This window comes from Mercenaria mercenaria, chromosome 18 (genome assembly GCF_021730395.1).
Source record: "Mercenaria mercenaria strain notata chromosome 18, MADL_Memer_1, whole genome shotgun sequence".
NCBI classification, from domain to species: domain Eukaryota; kingdom Metazoa; phylum Mollusca; class Bivalvia; order Venerida; family Veneridae; genus Mercenaria; species Mercenaria mercenaria.
The window spans coordinates 26,892,434-26,915,254 of NC_069378.1; the positions used below are offsets into that span (position 1 = coordinate 26,892,434).

At 33.1% G+C, this 22,821-nt stretch overlaps 1 protein-coding gene across 1 annotated transcript; it reads right to left on the reverse strand.

Annotated features, from left to right (window-relative positions):
- Positions 1 to 2,074: 2,074 nt before the first annotated feature.
- Positions 2,075 to 3,052, reverse strand: LOC128550533 (nuclear factor interleukin-3-regulated protein-like). Its single transcript, XM_053529748.1, has one exon. It carries the CDS (start codon positions 3,050 to 3,052, stop codon positions 2,075 to 2,077), a length of 978 nt encoding a protein of 325 aa, XP_053385723.1.
- Between the last annotated feature and the right edge of the window lie 19,769 nt (positions 3,053 to 22,821).

Genomic DNA, 22,821 nt, shown 5'->3' on the forward strand with positions numbered 1-22,821 from the left:
TGATTATATGCAAACAGGTTACATATATATATAGTGATACATGTTTTGAAGGAACACATGGCTATAAGAAATTTTATTTGGTGGACACCATTCTTTCGAAATAGATATGCTATGTGCTGTTTAATCTTTTCTGTTTTACTTTCTTTGACAGAAAATTGATGAGTTATAAGATAATTTTGTCCAGATCTAAAACAATATTGGAATGTTAATTGGTTACCGCAATAAAACAGTAAAAGGCAAAAAATACGTCACCGTTCCACCACTACTGTATATAGCGCCATCACTAATGGCGATAGCTCCATCACTTTTAAAAAATACCAGCATATTACTATTAAGTGATGTTTTATTAACATTTATGTTTGCCTGTGTAAGCACCATACATTATTATAGAATATAAATCCTTACAATTTTAAACCGGTGATAGCTGCACCACGGAATTGTGGACAACTCCTTTCCTTATTACCACTTTTTAGTGGTGGCGCTAGGGTTTAATAGCCGTCTTTCAGTAAGCAAGGGTCAATTTAGACGATTTTATTGTTTCGTTGAACTCGAATAGTTATTGAGAACTGTACTTTAATCTCCTTTTAAAATCATGTAGATCTCGTTTTGTTTCGTTTCCTCTGATTGGCCAACGGTTTTCTTTAGTTTAAATCTACTGGAACCAGTTGTTCAAAATGTTAACAGGGGATTAAGCTTACGGTTGATTAACTTTTAGGGTTAGTTTTTGACATTTTAGTAGATTAAAAAAAAACAAATGTATGAGTTAAGAATTATGAAATTTGAAAATTCTTTACAATAAAATCAAAACATCATACTAGTGTTTCCCACCCAGACTAGTACTTTGAATCAAAATTTAAACAGCGGTTAGTTTAACAGCCTGTTAATGTTTCGAACAACTGGTCCGTGGTCTTAATGTATTGGATTTTGATAGGTTTATATATGTAATTTCAATTTAAATCTAGTTAGATTTTCCAATTATGTATTTTTGTTTGTTCAGATCACGTCACAAATTTCAAGACTTCTAAGTACGGAAACACATGCGTTTAGATTACATTCTGAAAAAAAGGTGATACTTATTGTAGAAAAGTTACTTAGGTACGATGTTTATAATCGCTAAAACTTGATAACAGTCCTTGTATTAAGTTAAATAACACTAATTCAATAGTTACTTGTATGCTAAATGTTTATTTGTCACATGATGTTTTGACTTTCATTTTGTAAGGGAGAATTCAATTACAATATGTTCATTTTAACATTCTCCGCGTATTGTCATATGCTTACATGTATATATTTTTGATATGAAATATGATCAAATAGAGAAAACAGTATAATAGCCTTGTTTGAATTGTTTCGTTTTGTTTCTGCAAAGAAAGAACCTATGTATTTACTCATCTAGAAAGTATATCTAGTTGCCAACATAGGGGTCCGGTACGTGCTGAGATTAAGAAAATTTCTTTGTCAACATCAAAATCCAAAATCTAAAAAAATCCAAACATAAAATATAAAACGGGAAATAACCCCCAAATACCAATTTAACATGCATGCTGCAGATTTCCATTCTATCGCGCCGCGATTACACATAATTAGCTCATATGTACAACGGCACACGTGTAAAGCCATTCAATTTCAGAAAATGTATACTTCTATCACATTTAAAAGTATCTTAAAGTCATAATTTACAATTTACTACACCATATGTAATGGTCTGCTTCAAAAATATGTTAAAATACAAATTCAAAAATGCAGGAAAACTTGAATAAATCAAGTTAACGTTCTGTATATACGACCTATATTGGAATATTCCAATGTAATATGGGATGACTAATATGGGATAACTGTACCTTAGACGATAAGGAAAATATTGAAATATTGAAAATTGCAGTACTAAGAGTATTCACTATGAATTCTATAATAGTAGGAGATCACATTATCTCTTCGTTGGACTTTAACTCGTTCATTTGTACGCAAAAATGATGTATAGGTTTTTTATTTCTGAAGACGTTGATTTGTAATATGTTTATAATGTTAATTCCGAATTTAGATTGTTAAGCGCACGTGAGGACGAGTTGGATATCTAGCTAGATACGTCTTCTGGATCAGCTCTCTTCTTTACTAATGAAAGCGGTTCTTCTTGGACATCTGTATAAAACCAGTCACAAGCATCGTTTGAACTGTATGGTTTTATATCTTTAATTGGCTGAGAGTATGATTTCTCATAAGGGTCTGCCAATATATTAGTGTGAAAGTGAACCTGATAAGGCGGCAATACAGTTGACTGTGATTGACGTAAGTGGTCCTCTGCCAGAAAATCATAAGGATTAGAATCTTTCTTTGTGCTTTTAAGATATTTTGGACATGGATCATCGAAGTGTCCTGAGTATGAACTGGTGCCTGAATGTATGTTAGCGTATTTTATGTAATTAGAGTCTGTAATTACCCGACTTGAAGATACACAGGAATACATAGATTGCGCTTCAAACGGTTGTCTATACGGAGCCTTATCCGATGACGTATTCTTCCCGCGAACGTATGATTGCTGCACAGTGGAAGGGTATCTCGTCCTGTGTTCTGATTGACTGTATGCTGTCATATATTCTGAGGCCGGATGTAATGGTTGATGACCCTCCCTGTATTTAATTTCAGCCTCAACCCCTGTGAAAGTTTCATCAAGTGATAGTCCGAACTTTGTCTTGATTAGATTTAATTCTTTCTGGAGCTGGTTGTTTTCTCTGGTCATTTCAATAAGTTGCTTTTTCAGAGCTAGACTGTGGTTACTCTTCTTTTGTCTGGACCTTCTTGCAGCGTCATTATTCCTAAGCCTTTTCACCCAGTAAGCATAATCTTTCTTACTTTCAGGAATGTATTCCTTCTGCCTACGTCTAGGAAAATAAACTATTGCATTAGAGTTATCATCGTAATCCTGGACAGCTGCAGACGATTTTACCAGGTAAACGGATTCCGTAGGAGACATGTCTGATTTCGAATGAGATGAGTTTGTCATAATAGTATATATTGCCGTCTTGGACTGATTCGAATCTGTGTATCTATCCATGTTGAAAGTTCACTAATTAAACATTGAGAATGAAATTGTCGGTAAAAAGTTATATAGAGAGGCTACCCGAAGCCGTTGCTATGTTGTGATTGTTCTTCTTACAAAACAATGGAAAGTCTGGAGCTGGCACTTGCACTTCTTGTTTGAATGTCTTTAACAGCCTGTAAACAAAAACGAATTTATTAATGACATGTCGAAGTAATAATGCGTTTACGGTATTGAAAACATCTGACAACATTTTTTTCGAATAAATGGAAGCCTATAAAACCATGTCAGTTCTCATTCATTCATCATCAATCTTATCTTATCTTATGTTATCACTTCTGGCAGTATGTGATGTATAAACTACCATCGCAAGTTGAAATCTAATTATACAGGGTTCAGAATACTTTCTGTACCAAAGCATTGTTTTCCAATAACTCTCACATTGCATATATTTATTTTCGGTACTTTTCTGTTGTTCCTTTGAAATTATTCATGCAATGTAGTAAGTTTTTTACCTTCTTCTTACACTTACATTTATTTTTGCCGCCCAGTCACATTTAGTTAGTCAGTAATTGATAATGTTATAGATAGTTGTTATGTTTCAATTCTGACATTAGTTACCATGTTGTATATTATTACAGATTCTAACGCGACCCGATTTGTTTTCCTATTAAACAAAGAAGACAGAAAAGTGTGTGTTATGATGCAACAGTTCTCTGTTTGTACGTCATAATTATTACGTAAAACGTGTCAGTGGCTCACTTGAAAAGAAACACAAACAAATAAGCAATTATTTGGTGGATGTCTTCAAGGATGTACTTTATAATTCTTGATAACGTGTTAGAATCGAAATGATATATCTCAAATAGTGACTTGCTCTGGAATAAAATGATTGTTTGTCGTTTAGATGCGTATTATTATATCACTCGGGCTACGCCCTTCTTGTGTAATTCCTTCCCATCTGGACTCCAAACAATGATTTTATTCGACGGCAAATCACTGTTTGGGATTATATTATTTCGTAATTCCAAGCAATCCTGAGTAGGCAATCGAGATGAAAGACTACATCCTATTGATATCAGGCTTTAAGTGCTCGTGGAATTGGGGCTATGTTTGTCTTTAATATGGAGTTTCAAACAGAATCTTCCTCTCTTTAAATAAGTGATTCATTTTAATAATGTTAAAAGACACAAGACAAAGTTAAAAGTGCTTATAGAAGATTTTCTAAAGATGCACATAACAATAGCAAATTCTAAGTCAGGTGTGTACGAAATGATTGAAGTGAGCTTTTAGGAAGGCTGGATGTCCGTCAATCGACAAAAACTTCGCTTGTAATATAGAATATTTCATATTAGGAGACAACCCAGTTGCCCGCCTTTGTGGCTGAAAAAATGAAACGGATGGGCATCTGGCATCTTAGAAGTGTATGCATTTACGCATTTATTCATTCATAACAGCCCGTGAGTCATCTTACACCCGGGGTTGTAATACGAGTTTTTGCGGCACAGGCAAAAACACCGGAAAATCCCGTCTCTTATGTGAAAACTATGGTTCTTTCATTGCGGCATTTTGCTTTTGTTCCTTTTTAGGGTGGCACGCATATTTATACTTACTTGACATGAATCGCGACCCCCAGTGCATTAAATGCATCCAAAGAAATAGGTTTCATTTCTGTACTTGACTAAACATGAATGAGGAAAGAGCCTTTTCTAAAATATATATGCTCAAAATTATTGACTGTCGGAGATACCCGGGTATACAATTTTCAGTCTCAAATATGTTGTGATTTTTGCCTTTGACATACTGACACCAGAAATGGTAGGAATATTTCACTGACTACAAGATACCATTTTATGATGTTTGTTTCATGTTCAAGTGTTATCCAGTTAATATTGATAGGAAAACGTTTCAATACAAAAGTAACATTAATTTTTTATCAATTGACCATAAAGCAACACGTTTCACCTACTGACCACAGACAACCATCGTATCAAATTTGAAAGCCATGGTCATAGTCTTTCTCTGTTTAGTTATTGAAATGTAGTCACTCTCAAAAGAACATCAACATACTAAACCCTTGACCAATAGGGGTCATTTGTGGTCATAGTGGTAATTATCCGAAATGTTTTACGACTGTAGACCAAAGCATTCTTAAATCATTGATCGAAAACTGTTTTCGATTTAGAATCATTGTTAACTTGACCTTTACGTACTGACCCAAAATATACCCGGTAATAGTGATCATAATATATTGGCCACAGGCAATCGTGTTATGAAATTTGACTCCGTCATTCTACCGTTTAATTGTTTGAAATACCCTAAAGTCACTTTGACCTACATACCCAAAACATTAGGGTCACCAACTACCCACAGTCTTTATGCTATGAAGTTTGAAAAGATTTAACTCTTGCATTCTCTAGCAATTGGTCAAATACCGTTTTAAATCGTTGGATAACTGTTACCTTGACTGTTTCTTGACCTACTTTCAATATAAAGTGTGGGTCATCTACTGACCTTAGGCAACCGTTGTTTATTGACGGTCTACCCTGTAAGCGTTCTTACGATAATTGATCCTAAACAGTTGCCAGTTTTAGAACGTTGTAATATATAAAGCTATGGCTTATCGACCCAACAAATCAAAAATTTTACTAACACTCAACCAGCGTGGGTACAAAACTTGATCGTAAGACATAACAGTGGTTCCGTTCTGATCGGTAAAGAAAAAACAACATTACTTTGAATCTTTAGAAACCAATTAATATTTTAGTTTGGTCATTCACTGGAAATTCAAAACCTGGTTCCTCCTTCATCATTTGCAGACCACTGAGTAACTGAATCACACAGAGTGCGTTGTGCTGTGCTAACATCCTGATAACTGTAAGGTGATTCACAACCTGGTAAGCGTAATTGTGTCTGTAATGTCCATTAGTAACCTGTAAATGCATACCTATGTCCATGTAAGTTTGCAACCATTGCCTTATATACATGTATTTTCTAGCTGTTGTATGCCACTACACACACACACATGTGTATGTTTTTGGCAGAGATGTTATCGTCTAATTAAGAGATACTCTAAATACGAACTATATGCCTTGGTATTTTATGTAACAATAATGTGTATGACATGACTGTAAGTATTTACTTTAAGTATTGTTCATATTTTGTACTTTCAGGATGCGTTTATTACCACACACCGCACTAAATGATTATAAAGATGCCAATTTTAAAATACTTCCGAGTTGCTCATTTGCTGAACAATGGACTAACGAATAACCAATCCATTAAACCACTTTTAGCCTTACTTCCAAATAACAAATAAAAATAATAGTAAAACCTAACAGAGTGACACTACCATTCAAAGTTTCTACATTCTATTTAATAAACCTTTATTCGTTAAAACGTTACATACATTTAAAGGGTAAGGAAAGCCTGTCAATAAGTTAATCCTCAAACCTTTCATAACGCTGAAAGAATTTTTAAAATCGGACCACTATTGAAAAAGATATGGCAGTTTGAAATTTTAAAAAATGGCTGATCATGGAGGCGGCCATTTTAGTGTGTTTATGACGTCATTTACACACTGAATTCTTTATTTAGCAAATAACCTTTTAAATAGATTAATTTCCTATGTTTCTTCAGTGTAAGATGTAAAACATGGTAATTTCTTTCATTATACCTCGAAAAAGTAGAGAAACTATTTTACAGGAATATGTAAATACAGTTCAAATATGTATTAAGAAATTTAATAAATCCGCCATTTTGTTTTTTGTTGCCATGGAAACAAAATGGACGCCATTTTGATAAAATATTTAAATGCTCATAACTTTTTCATTCTTAAACCGATTTTGAAAATGCTTTCACTTTCATTCTTTTAATGATTTAAGAAATCCTAGCAGATGAATTTAACATGAGAACAACATTGTCTTTCCCTTTAAGCACGAAATAGTCGCGAGGCAATTCGTTCAAATATGTGCGAATCATAAGTTGGAACTCAAGCCAAAGTACTGTTACAGTAAACAAACATTAGATACAATCAAATGATTATTACTGTTTTGTCAAAATAGAACTATCAACAATAGTACACAGCTTTACTGAACTTGTAACTTACGTTACCATGTTACGTTTGTTACCAGAGAATGACGGAAATAAAAACTTCCGTTAATATCCCATATGACTCAGTTTAAATTCTACCGTGATATATGTGATAAAGTACCGCTTCTATCTATTGTATATATTATATCAATGATATAATATAATATTATGATATAGACCTCAAGGTGGATTTATTTTGTTTATCATTTCAAAAGCGGCAGTGACATTCACTCCTTTATAACATGAACTATTTGTATATTTCAGTAATATTGTGTTTAAATGATCAAGTCAAATAGTTCACAGTTTATTTCAAAAAGCATGAAGGCCACCAGCTCATACACACAATTTTATATATTTAGTACATTAATTTTTGATAACTAAGGCCACATTTAGATAAAGATAAATTCATTTTCTGCCCTGAATGTGAACGAGGCAGTTTAAAGACTACTAAGATAACAAACTGTTTCTTTAATTCTTTCAAATGACATATAAACGATACATTGGGCATTAAATAATCATTCAAAGAACAGCATTGTAATCATTGCAAGAAGTAAATAAAATTGTAATTTAGAATTGGTGGATATTTTATCAGTAATAATCATTCTTCACATGTTATTTGCATACTTTAAAAACAAGTCTACCATTGAAAATTACCTTTTGTTCAAGATTACGAGATAAAAAATTGTAGTTAGATAGTAATGACAGTATGTCTGATAGTTGGACAATTGTTAATTGATAAATTATGTGAACATTGCCACATTGTGATAGTTAGCCCAAATCCAAGAAAACAATATCTTACTGATACAAATTATATAATACATGCGAAATCTGTATGTATGCCTATAAATGCAATACCCCGGATAAATAAGAAGCTACAAAGTTTATAAATATGGCACAGATTAAAATGTGATGAAAATTTATGACAGTTTACACAATTCAGACTAATGACAAGAATAAATAACGCACCTTTCAAACACATTAATGCTTTTTCTTTCCGTCCACTGCAGTGCGTTGCCGATCCAAGGTTTGTTGCTGCAAAGCCTGTCTTGCCATGAACCACTCAGAAGAACTCGTCATGTATATGTAAATATAAGATTTTAATTTTGATCAAAAACGCAGAAAATGTTTTGTGTGTGTATGCCCGACTATTATGAAAATGAAATAATTTCTCAAAAGAGGGAGAAATTAGATTTTTCTATATCTATTTATGAAATGTTCAATATTTATCAAATGCAGATCACTTAATACGCTCTGAAGCTTTAAAAGCCACCTTTATAGAATTATGAAAAGAGTTATTATAAAACTTGCTCTTTCATAACAGTACTATCCCAAGATATTTCATATACACATGTAAGATGTGATAATATACATACTAAGGTGAACTTTTCTTCTTAAGTAACCTTTCCTTCACGAGTGGAGGATTGTTGTGCTAATTGTTCTGAAACAAAAATAAGGATGCTATTTTCATTGGCTTTAGACTAAGCATAAAACCAGAGTCTGTTTTTGTCCTAAACACCAACAAAATAAACGACATTACTATCGATATTTATGTGCCGTCTGTCGTTTCTGATAATCTCGATGCAGGTCCTCTCCATAAAATTAAAAACTAAGAGATGATTCCCAGACAGAACTGAGCCAGAGCTTCTCATTGTAAAGCCGGCAACCCATAAAGTAAGGTGTAGCCGACGATGGACTTCAAGTTAAATCCTAAATACAATGAAATCAATGTAACAATGTGTAGGTTAGGGAGCTGAGGTAACACTTCAATTATACAAAACAAACAACGAACAAAACATTCCGGAAAATAACACGAATATCATAAATGTGTATAATGTTGTTAACATATGTGGAGAAAACATGAAAAGACTTTAACAATTAGCCTACTGGCGGCAAATGATTCTGTCTTTGCGACCAGAGCAGACCAAGTTCAGCCTTTTAACAATTAATGGTACTGTCCAAATTGAAAGACGGACATGCTCATTATAGAAAATTAGCAGGGTAAGGGTTAAGATCCTGCAATACTGGAGTGATATATTTAGTCAGTACTGAGCTAATTATTTTGCTGTATTATATTTGAAGATATTTAGCAGCAGATGACCGCAATGCACTTGTTGAAGCTGTGGTTTCATACATACATTTACTGGCATAAGTACACGTGTTGAATTTCATTAGTTATATGTTAAGCACATGAAGTGTTAAAAGATTCAAGATAAAACAAGAGCCGCAAAATGATAAACCAGACCATTGACAAAGAAAAATGTTAAATGTATTCTTAAAATGCTATAATGATTTATTTTATTCAATATTTCAGTATTTAACAATGTTTATATTGATTAATAATCATTATGACAGTGTCACAAATTGACATAGGGGCCTCAAAGTATCTGTAGTATAAAGACAGGTATTGCATCATCTTTTAGTAAATTTTTGAGTTATTGAGGTAAATGTCAGATTTTTCGCATAAAATACCTTTCATGTTTTTCTGCATTTGATAACTTAGATTTCCATGTAAATTTCATTAAATTCGGTTCAGTGATAAAGAAGTTAATATTTTTAAACTTCAGAAATTTATGTTTTTATCTCCAAAACCACTATAACGGGCCTTAAATTGTCCAATATACTTTTCCGCGGAATAGTCCGAGTTCACGGCTATGTCGTGACGCCCGCGCAAAATTCAATTCATTACCGACTGACAGAATGTTATTCTGTTCTATTCTTTGTAGAAATTAAATTTGCTCGATCGAGGTAAGAAGTTTATTTGTTAGATTTTTGGATAATTTTTGAATTATGATTTTATTTAGTAAATTTTTGTTCATTCTAAAGAATTTTGTAATATGTTTACGTTTCGGCAAGCTATTAGCTAGTTTCGAGTTGTCAGGCTAATTTGTTAAATTTTTCTGACTTTTGTAAATTATTTTTTTCGAAAGAGGAATCTAAGATGTTTCATTTGTAGTAGTTGTAAAATTTACATTGAAAGTTGTGTAACGTAATATTAAGCAAGTATTTTCCTCATAAACCGTATTTGTCATTTGTTTCGTTGTAAATTATGGAACGCCGGTACTGCATTGTATTGTATTGTATGTTATACAATAAAGGTATGGTTTGACAAGTATAGTACCGTATATTTAATATTTAATTGCAATTTAAAGATATTGTGTGCCAGTGTATTGCATAACTATAAAGTGTCCGTTTTGTTACATGGTAGTCGATAATACAGAGTTATCGCTCATACCAGCTATTGTATTATGTTTAATTTGTATTGCATTATGTTAATTTGTGGTTGCAGTTAATCATCCTCTTATCTATATTTTTTTATCATAATCTTCTCATATATTTATCATACTTTAACTTTAGTTAGTCTAGTAAGTAAGTAACAGGAGAATTGATAGAAGTATCAAGTGGCGTATTGTATTCAAGTGACCTATGAACTTAATAGCACGTATACTTTGTATAACTAGCACGTATTATTAATGGGAGCCTGCAGAGGTATGGTGTACCCAACGTAGCAGTTTGTGCTTTTATTTGTATTTGCTATGGTGCTTACCATATGTTATATATTTTAGCTTCTTCCACCAGACGACATTTTTTCTGATAATGTCACGACCCGGAGGTGATATACCCGTGGTTTTCTTTTCTCGCCTGGATATGAATTCCCAGCGCTGAGGGACTATGTCTCATGATTGTGACTTAACCATCAGGCTGTTGATCTTCGTAAACGACTGAGATAGTTCAGGGATACAAACACCGGATATGGGGAGCCAGAATGGGGTCAGCTTCTTCGCGATTTGACGGGACAGTAATTTAAATTGTGTTAAATCTTTAACGTGCTATCTCGGACTCAACAATCTTTTTCTATAAATCATTATAGACATTGAGCTCAACTTTTTCTTTCCTTCTACATATATAATAATTCTTGATATCGTGTTAGAATCGAAGTAATGTATTTCAGGCAGTGATTTTCTCTTGAATAAAACCGTTGTTTGTCGTTCAGCTGCACCCTCTTTATATAATTCCTTCGCTTCTGAACGCCACAGAATGATTTTATTCAATGGCAAATCACTGTTTGGAATATATTATTTCTTATTTTTTGTGAAAGAAATCCGCTATATTTGTTAGGTCAGTCGCGGTCTAAAGTTTGGACTTTCAATAAACTAGTTGCAAAAAGACGATATAACTATTCATTTCTTAATGTTGCCATTTTACAATTTTCAAAGGATACATGATTTCTTTTCATCGTGTAGCAAACAGCGGGGTTTCTGTCCTATCCTGGTTTTCGCGTCATTAATTTCATCATGCAAAATTGAAAAATAAGTATGATTTTCTTTGATTTAATCATTTTCCCCTATTATTCCATCATAATTATGTTTAATATTTGGCAGATTTCCGATTTTATTCTGGCCTGACTGGTTTCGGGTTATGATAGTCCTTCATTAGAGTTACATATGAAAATGGCCCTAAAATTGATATTGATTATTTATACAATGACTTACTGCTCTAAAACTAGATTACGTGTTCCAAAAATAGATTAATGCTCTAAAATGGACTTTAGTGATCAGAAAACTGCGCTTGATTATCAGACCGGGTTTTGGCTAGAAATAATATTGTTCATGTAAAGTATTCACTTTTGCAGCTTATTTGCCCGCATTCGTCACAGGTCAGATCACCGCTGATCACGTCTACATATCGATTTTACGGTTTGGTGTAAGGTCACCTTGCAACTGAGTTAATACAGAGACTTTCCATCTTTGATGGGCTTACTCTCTTGATCTTTTGACAAATATTTTATCTGCCACGATCATGCACAATATATCGAAACGTCTGAAGAAACAATAACAACGTTCTTACACACTGCAGGTGGGTGTATACTTACCAAAAGAAAAAAAAAACAATAACTACAAAAAAAAAATTAAACCCTCTGGAAGCTCAAACAGGAGTTGATGATATGCAAATGATTCGCTTACACGAATGTCCAAGTTTTATATATGTGGCTTATAATGAACATTTGCTTCTCCTTTAACATTTTCAAAGAAAAGTACCACTCCTAAAGAGCAAGAAGGAAAATTGCAACTAATACACCCATAAAAGGCGATAATGGCTAACTGCTTCTTATGCCGGAACTCCCTTAACGGTAAACCCAAAATAATCACCTTTTTCTGAAAACAGTTTGAATTTCTGTAGAGTATTCAAATTATAAATGAAGAAATTACTATGAAAATAATATCTTTGCAGTGTTCGCTACAGTTAGGCATAAAATCTAAATTTACTTTATTATACACTTAGTGATACACCAGAAGTACTTACAAAAGACGTACGAATTCACCTAACTGCTAAATATAAAACACGTGAGATGCTAACATTCACAGATTCTATTAACGTGTTAATTTACTTGTCAGGTGTTTCGGGTGCATTATTATCGCTGTATATATATAAAAAAAATGTAGATTGTATAAGCAACCATTAAATGCTGCTCTAAACAAAATTCTAACACATTTTAGATTTTCTTTTATATAAACAAAGAAGAATTTTACCGTGTATTGACTTGTCGATTTAAACACGTTTCGCAAATTGACCCACTTCTGCTCAACCCGGGGCTAGTGGGCGAGGACGGTAGCTTGCATCCCCACTACCGTAAATTAACAGACTCCACCAAACCGAACCTGCAACATTTTCATTTGTGTTGTGTTGGGCGACCTGTGGTTTTCCACTTCTTTTTATTTTAATCATCTTTTCCTATTATCCCATCATGTGTAATATTTGGCAGATTTCCATTTGCAATTTATCTATTTATTGAAACAACTATAGTAAAGAAGGAAACGTAATGAATTTTATGAAATCGACAGGATTAATCAACAAACAGAAAGCATAAATCGTAAAAAGGAACACCTCGTTATTACCGGTAAACACACAGCATTGTTGCCAACAGTTTACCTGCCCAATACATGTTTACCGCATTGTGCTGTAATACTGAATACCCATGAAAAAGTCTGTTTGTAAAGAAGTAAAAATAAACAATTTTCAAATTACTAAAAATGAAGTTTATAAAATCTATAAGAAGATTCTTCTGAAGCATAGAATGCATCCAAGCCAGATGATAGTAGACTCGGTTTGATTGAGTCTGTTCATGAGAAGCAATTGAAAGTGCAACTACCATCACGCCTCCCGCCACCCTCACTCGCCCCCCGCACCCCCCGTCCGTCCGCACCAGTTTAAAAGAATTTTATTACACAGATATTGACTAGACACAAAGATCCCCAGTGGTAAGAAAATTTATCAACACTAAATCCAAGTACGGTGAGACTTTTCTTAAAACTACCTAATATATGATTTCCTCACTGGGACATTATTGCAATTTTATCAAAATGAAAATATGTAATAGTGCTTTGAAAATGGTGAGCATTTAAAGGCGTTGCACTGTCCCGAAGAGTGGTCCCTTGAAACTGACGTCTGATAATTGTCATGTATTTAAATGGAACGCGCACCGTTAATATCCAATCATTTTTACTTAATTTTAATTTATGCATATGTTGGTCTATTGCACTTACGGAAAGTTACGAAGTCTTGTTTTGCAACCAGCCTAGATAGAATAGCAGCAACTAGTGAAATAATTATAATGTATACTTACATGTGCACAAATTGGAAAACGACGACTGTACGGCAAGGGTTCTCTCTCGCTCGCTGCACAAGCGTCGAGTTCCATCACTTAATGCATAATATGTAGGGATCATGTACATTTGTTGAATAACTTTGTAAATTAGTGGGACAAGAAAAAGGTTATATATATTAAATGTAGTATCAACTTTGGAGTTTGTTGATTTACTTCAATTGTAGGCCTGATTCTTAGTCTTCGAGCCGGATTCGAACCCTAAAATCGTATTTTCTGTCTCAAACAAAATATGTCCCCTAAACCCCGGTTTAGGAAGGCGGTGCCATTTACATTTCAATTATTATATCAGAACAAAACGAATCTTAACATAAAATACTTATTACAAATATATGTTTTACTGATTTTAATAAGATTTTGTATATAACTTCCTTTAATATGAAATAATTAAAAAATGATGAGCATTTCGTATAATTTCCAGATATACAATTATTGCATTTGATACATAGTAGGATATTTCAACAAGCTGAACCAACAGGTAAGTTTAAAGTGTGTATAGCTCTGAACTGATTTATTTCGCAAACCAAGACAGGAAAAGCAAGATGATATGAACATTTCAAACTTGCATTTCTAATAAATTTCAGATATGTAAATAGTTGTTAATGCAAATTTGTAACAAATATAGTACAGTAGGTAATAAATAAATATCATTTCTTACGCAAAGTATGTTTATTTATACTTATGCTGAAATAATTCTATCTTGACTTGGACTCCAGGACAGGAAAATGAAATTTTAAAAAACATCACTAGTGAAATACGAACTTGCATGAAGAATTAAGAGATCGCAAATACGTGTAAATGCTAAAGTGTTAAAGTTACGAACAAATGCGTAACTTGACAAAAATCCGTTTACTGATTAACCGCCTTTAATCGCTTAGTATACGCTAGAGAAAACAATATCACAAGGAACATTCATTTTCGAGATCTTCCAACTTTAGTCATTTTGAATGGTATAAATTGTATCCAGCCTTTGCCTACACTTAAAACTTAAACAAGCATCCGGCGTTTTAGATATATATATGTATGTGTATAGATGCATAATGTCCGGGGTAAAAAGTCTTCAGGATTTTTTCTGTTCCTTTCTCGAAAAGTATTTTTACAAACTGTTTCAACATTCGTCGTTATCATTCATTTTGTCGGGTAAAAGGAATTCCTTATCTTTTCGGTATTTAGCTCTCTTTGGGGTAGATATTGCATGAGATTTTGATGAATTCAGCTGGAGAAATCAGTTTCGAGCTTAGCTACTACAAAGGCAGGTCATTTGTTTTAATTGTCAATTTATTTATAAACATAACATGAATTAAACATGATTATAACTCCAAACATGACACACTCTCTTAATATTAACAGAAAAAAATTGACAATTAAAACAAATGACCTATCTTTGTAGTGGCTAAGCTCGAAACTGATTTCTCCAGCTGAATTCATCAAAATCTCATGCAATATCTACCCCAAAGAGAGCTAAATGGTAGGTAAAATTTTGATTAAATCTAAATTTCAAGGCTTTATTCATCCAGTACTTGCTATTACCATTATGCTTAAATGTCTGTATGTCTTAGAATGGAATTTTTATATAACCTATGGCTGTGTATTTGTAAATGTATTTGTATTTGTACCATGAAAGTCTAGGTGTGACAGGTTTACTCACTCTTTGCAGCATTGAGTACTTCTACCCCAATGTCCTCCTCAAAAACAAAAGTAAAAAAGTAAAAACATATTTGCGAGTGAAAATGATAGACATTTAGGTTTGGGTTGGGGCAGCCGGCTTGCAGTTTTTCCGGACTTTCTTGTATTATTAATGGAGAGAGAGAGAGAGAGAGAGAGAGAGAGAGAGAGAGAGGGAGCTGTTTTGTAGAGCCATTCTGATCGTTAATAGAAATTGTGAATAACAGTTCGATGTGTCAGTTCTATAGGTTATAATATACAGGCGTGTAGAAACTCTTGCATCATGGATAGAAGTAAATATTTTGCAACATACTTGTTGTTGCTGTTTATTTTGAGGTAAAATTAAAAAAGTAATACTTTATTTTCGGACGCAGTGAGGGTAAAATAAACCGAGCCTACAATGTTATACAAGCAATCCAACATTTATATAAGATTGATCTCCATAGATGTACACCATATTCACCAGATTTAGAAGAAATTAAATATTGATAATGAATGACAATTAGCACATGTTCTTATTTTAATATATTGCTTGATGTCAATATAGTGCTTTAAGTTTCATAACTCAAAAAATGTACAGGGTCAAGTATCAAGTTCATTTTTTAACCTTTTGATACAAGTAAGCGTTACTTGCATGTTAAAAAATTACTTTTCAACAATTAAGAATAACTCCATAGAATGTGAAAATGGTGTGACAGTCTAAAAATTGTAAAGCATGTTAAAAACTATTATCAAATTAAATGCGGACTTGATTTTACTTTAGCCATGGCGTAGCATGTTTTTTTTGTAATTGTTTATTATTTACAATAGTCAGTCAAAATCATAATATATTCTGTCTTAATTTTCCCATAAACAGAAAAAGAAAATGGTGATTTAAAATGATCATATGAAGGAAACTGAAGACTGTAGATTCAATATAGAAATGAATAGGAATATACAAATACAGTTTAGTCTATTACTGAAATCAATAGGGTTATCTCGGAAACTGTGTATGTGAAAGAGTTTGATGTAAGGGACCATAGACGACGCTTGTTTATATCATGACAAGTACCCGTTTTGTTTGTATGTTTATCTATAGTGCCATTGGTAGCCCATATAGGCGACTCCTCCAGAAACCCGTCAGAAATGTTAGTGGAAGGATAGTGCACATTACAGAAGATGCTCCAATTTGAGAAGCTTCCCTGGTTCTTTAGAGTGCCTGGTGTTGAGGAATACTACATGGTACTCTTATCCCAATGTCAGTAATTTTAGTTTGAGGAGAAAGGGATCGAACTCACGACCCCTGGTTTCGTAGACAGACATTGTTACCACTAGATGAATGCCTTGTCATTGCTTATGAACATATAATGATTTAGTTTCTCTTTGGCCAGTGATTTTTAATTAAACATTTACAAACTTTGCAGAACATTCATAGGGACGACAGGAAGAGTATTTGGCTGCCCATGTTTGAAAAGGCACATGGCGTTTTAATTTAAATTAATAATATATCATTGCATTTGAAAACATGTAACATAAAAAGAACACCAAATACACAAACAAAATAGAATAAATACGGTAACAGAAACATATGATTTGCTTAAAGCAAGTGGTTCGGGCCACAGATTTTTCCAACATAAATGACAATCCTTCCCTAACAAGATTAAGTAAGAAAGTGTTTAATTTTTAATACGTTATTGATGTACAATATCTATATGAAATTGAAATAATAAAACAAGAAAGAGAACAACATAAAATTAAGCGAAGCAAGAGATTTATATTTAGAAATTAAGAACAACATTTAGGAATGAACATAATAATTATTAAAAAATGACAAAAAGCTACACTAAAAAGAACCGTTTCCTCACCGTTTCACACCCTATATTGTTACAACTTTATTTCCCAACACTGAAGTTATAATCACAGTGATCGAAAAGTATTAACTGAATAAATTTCAATTTTAAAGGTTACGTTTTCTTATATATAATCTTGTATATGACCAAAAATGATGTCACTGACTTCTTGTGATGGATATTTGAAACCATAAAGCAATTCAGAGACTGATGATTTTGTTAAAAAAGAAATAGTTCTGACGAGTATCAGTGAATAACAATTGACGTTGTGGAGAAATGATTGGTTATCTGAAAAATCTTTTGTTATATATTTCCACAGGTACGTACACATTTGATCGTCACGTAAATGTTTACAAATTAAGCACGATTAAGATTCGTATTCTTGAATGACTGACCTGAGAAATCTATAACCAGACAGGTAAGAAGAAGGTACTTTTGGGCGATCTTTTATAGTTGTATTTACAAGCTGACGTTGTGTCTGCAAAGCGAAAACATGTGTATAGATCTCTCCAAATATTGATAAATGATTGATGTCGTGCTATAGCAGCGTAATCTGCATTGTTTCTCAAAGTAGTTGTTTTTTATACAGTGTTGGGAAATTAATTCTTCGCGGCTATATTTATAAATCAAACTTATCTTTTGCACATGTCTGCTTTCGGATAAAACCGAAACCCATTCTATTTCTCGAAACAAACTTTCTATTGACACTCAGCCAGTTACTTATCGCACCGCGTCATACTGGACTTAGTAACGATACAGCTATACCAGACTATCAGTTCATGCTAAAATACTGGTAGAGTTAGAAATGTGTATCTGATAAAATGTTTTCCGTTAAAGCTTTATTGTTACTAAATCTCTTATGCTGATGAAACTTTATTAGAAATAAGTTCGTGCACGGAGCCTTCCTTGCTAAATGTTGACCAAATGTTTATGACTATTAACATATTAAGTTTAACGAGTGTTTTCAAAATAAAGTGTAGGTACATTCAGATTTTACTTCGCAAGTGAAAGAAATGATACTTCGGTTTTGGTCATACCGAAATCAACAAGTCATTGTTTTACCTTATGTGTTGTCATTAGTCAACGTTTTCTGTATAATTAGTGTTGTTAGAACTAACTGATAATGAGATGGCATCAACAAATAAACGTATTACTTTAGACAGGGAGATCAGCAATACCATTCACATAAACAAGAAATAGTAAAGCCCAAAGTACCGATCTCCGAGGCATACCTATGTTGAGAATATGAAGACACACTTGAATCTACTTTGTTTACGACATGTAAAATAATTAGCGATCTAATAAATAGTATTTCCAGTATGCCTGTTTTGTTTCACTTTGAAAATAAGTACCTTTATATATATACAGTTTATATGCCAAATACGGCAGGAGTCTTAACTAAAATCGCAAACAAAACAATGCACGTAGATTTCTTGTCATCATGCTTTGCAAATCTAGTTGTAAATATCTATAAATTGACACACTGTAAAATGTCAAGGGATTATTTAATCCTTAGTGATTTTATACAAAAAAGCATTTCCATGGAAATAGTTAAAAATGATACGTTCCATGTCTTTCCCTATTACTAAGCAGCTGATCGATAATTGAATTTTTACATTTTTAGATAAGGGCATAACGTTTGTAGTTTTCCCAAATTCTGGGTATATATTAAAATCTGTATACCTGTAAAATAAAATTTTCAACGGTTCACATGTAGTAAAACGAGATTCTTTTAACATACGATAACTAATTCAAGAAGTCCACTTGCTTTTCAAGAAACAAGATTGGAAAAAGCATAAAAAATCTTGTTTAGTGGCAATGAAGCTACCTAACAGTTTTACTCTCAACAATATCGTATCTAGTTATTTGATGAGTACTAAAACAATAATGTTACATGTAGGCAGATATTTTTGAAACTCCAAAATATCAAATTTCTTTAATTGTACTCATTTTTGTCAAAATGTAAGTTGCGTACTTCAGGATGTTTTGTAAATGTACACAGGTCTGGAGATCCAGAACATTGCTTTCTAGAATGCTGGAATGCGGAGACAGTACATGTAGTAATTTACCACTCGAATTTGTATCGTCGCGGATCTCACACATGGGAAAATCAGCTGTTTTGAATTTAATTACACCCCTTAGTACACAGTTTACACTTTCATTGTAACATCGTGATCCAAATAAAGTTCAGAGAAAGAATATTAGCTTCTCTAATCCCAGTCAGTTAAAAAGACTACAACATCACTTCTCACATGTTAACAGAGATTGGCTTATAAAGCTGATCACCACTAAGTTGTTTGATCTTCTGATGGAATTGCATTAGTATTTGCTAGCACTGAACATGTGTATTAATTCATTTCGGCCAGTACAAAAACAAATTGTAAATCAGCTGAACAAATATTTATTTTTAGACGAGGCACATGCATCACCCTGGAGGGATTAATTTACCATGCCAAGATTTACAGTAAAATGTAATGACAATCGGCAGTTTCCGTGCAATTACGTATGCTATTCCGGCATTCTTCGGCCTGAACAGAAAATTACCATTTCACAACAACTAGAAATCACATACGGGGAAAACGTAATTAAACGGAAAATGCCGATTATCATTACGGGTCAACTACTTAAAGCTAAGAGGGGAAAAGAATAATACCCAATAAAGTATTTGCAATTATATAAAGCGTATGTCTGTAACATCTATATATGGCAATGCTTGCAATACTTGCAACGAGTTTAGCGGGTTTTAATTTGATGACAAGTACATATTTCTAATCATTTTTAATATATTTAAATAGTGTAGGTTTATCACGATACATCCAATATGATGATGGATGTGATCCAAGATGTATGCAGTATTTAGATCATTTAGTAAAATAAACAGTATCCTTTCGTATGCATTAACAATGTAAATTTGTATTTCCAACAACTCTTCCTTTTATTACTTTGAAGTAACAAAATTAACCATTATATATACAGCCACAACCCTATCAATTACTTATATAGCCTGTCACAAAATTTTGCAATAATCGAAGATATGTTTTAAAGCTGTGTATTTCAATGGCAATTGCGTAGATAACTGAGGTGAACCGAGGGATTTTCCTTGCGGATATTTCTTTCGAAAAATGTAAGAGCATTGTATATCTCAGTGTGTTATTCTTAGTTTCTAGCTAGGCCATTGTGTTGGGATATTTCAGCAATATAAAAATTCAAGCGGGAAATTCTCAGAATGAGACAACTGTTCTTCAACAACTCGACAGTTGTCTCAATGAAATCATAAAATGGATGACAACCTTCAAAATGAAAATGAATCAGTCTAAAACTGAAATAACTATGTGTGAAACCAGACAACAGTTAGCGAAATTGAACATCACACGTGTAAATGTTGGTGGGTGTGACTGAAAATGTGTCGATCATGTTAGATACCTGGGTGTAACTATGACCAATACACTCAACTTTGACCATCACATCCAGAAAAAGTGTCAGATAGCTCGTGTGCAGTTACGAAACCTTAGGGCTTTACGGAAACATCTCACACAAAGTCAACTGAATCATTAATATATGGATTGGTAATTCTCACATCTTCTGCAACAGTTTATTTACCGAAATTTCAGCCTATCAAATCAACAAACTACAGCGAGTCCAAAATCATGCCGCTAGAGTAGTCATGAATGCTTCCTATGAACAACCAAGTGATTAACTTCTTAAAGAATTACACTGACTTCCAGTTAAGGCTAGAGTCATGTTCAAAGTCTTAGTAATAGTCTTCCGTGTCCTCAAAGGTACAGTTCCAGTATATCGGAGGGAAATGTTTGTACATTCTGGACAACGGTGCAGACTTCACTCACAAAGTGACACTACCTTTAACATCCCTAGACGGCGAACAAAATTAGCAGACAGATCTATGGCCGTCGTTGGTCCCAAATGGTGGAACGATCTACCTAGCTATCTGAAAGACATTCAGTCTGAAGCCAGCTTTAGATCAAAAGTGAAAACACATTTGTTTAGTCAGTATCATGAACAATGAGTGCAGTATTGTTAGAATACAAAATATCAGTAGTGGTGTAAAATAGTATTTATACATGTCCGATTATCTAAATCTAAGTTCAAGAATCCTGTTCATATTTTGAATGTATATATTTTAAATGTGTGTTATGTAAATTTAAAGCGCTATAGAATATTTCATAATTTTTGCGCTATATAAATGCCATGTATTTGTATTTTATTTATTTGTGTTTTAAGGTTTAGATTTATTCATCCTTGATTTTTAGAAAGTTAATTTCTTTCTTCTATAATTATATGAAGGTAAAATTACCAAACTAGACAAAAGGAAGATAGACATCATAGCAATATTTTCTTTTTTTTCTAATGCACTTCTGTTAGAAATGTATAAACATTATTTTTTGTTCCTCTCTTTCTCATGCCTTAAGAACAATAAAAACCAGTTATCACAGATTAGAATTTTGATACAAGAAATCAGATATTTTTGAAACACACTCATTTTTACACTTATGGGAGGCAACTTTACATAGTAAATGCATACTGTGGAATCCCCTATACATTTTCCGCAAATCAGAAGCCATGTGAGGTGCTTCACTCTGACTTTAGGACATAATAGACATGTTTTATTGATCAGTTGATGGCCGAATATTCGTTCGGAAGGTTGACCGAATATTCGAATACCAAAAAATGCTCTTCGTTGGTATCCCTAGAAATAGCTTTTAATATAAGATTTATGTTATAAATCTTACTTGGACAATGTTATTTTTTAAAATACTGCCAGCCAGTATCTAAAACAAGTCCTGAGTGAGTCTGATAATTTTGAACATTTCAAAACACAACCATCGTTTGTATTCGATTGAACACCCTCAAAATGACATGTCATGATATTACAACAGCTATTGTGGCATCTGTAAATTATAGCTTTTCAAAGATGCACAATACACAATATAATCATGAACTTAATTTTTGATTTATTTATTACCAAACAGATATTACAAAAGAATGAAAAAATTACAGTATAAATATCGGAATAATTATGTACACCAAATTCTGAGTTTTTGGTTGGTGCCTACGGCCTTCGTGATATATTCTTACGCATAAGAACTCAAAGCTCGGGTTATTCTACGATAAACCACGTTTGGGAACTTATTATTTCTTAAGTATACACTAGAGAAAACAATATCACAAGGAAAATTCATTTTCGAGATCTTCCACCTTTGAATAGTATAAATTGTAGCCAGCCTTTGCCTACACTTTAAAACTTAAACAAGCATCCGGCGTTTTAGATATATAGCCTATGTATTGTTGTATAGATGCATAATGTCTAGGGTAAAAAATCTTCAGGATTTTGCTGTTCCTTTCTCGAAAAGTATTTTTACAAACTGTTTAAACATCCGTCGTTATCATTCATTTTGCCGGGTAAAAGGAATTCCTTATCTTTTCGGTATTTACCTCTCTTTGGGGTAGATATTGCATGAGATGTTGATGAATTCAGCTGGAGAAATCAGTTTCGAGGTTAGCTACTACAAATATAGGTC

Bases quoted from the DNA above. Each gene is read 5' to 3' on its own strand.
- LOC128550533 (XM_053529748.1), bottom strand. From the start codon at position 3,052: ATGGATAGATACACAGATTCGAATCAGTCCAAGACGGCAATATATACT.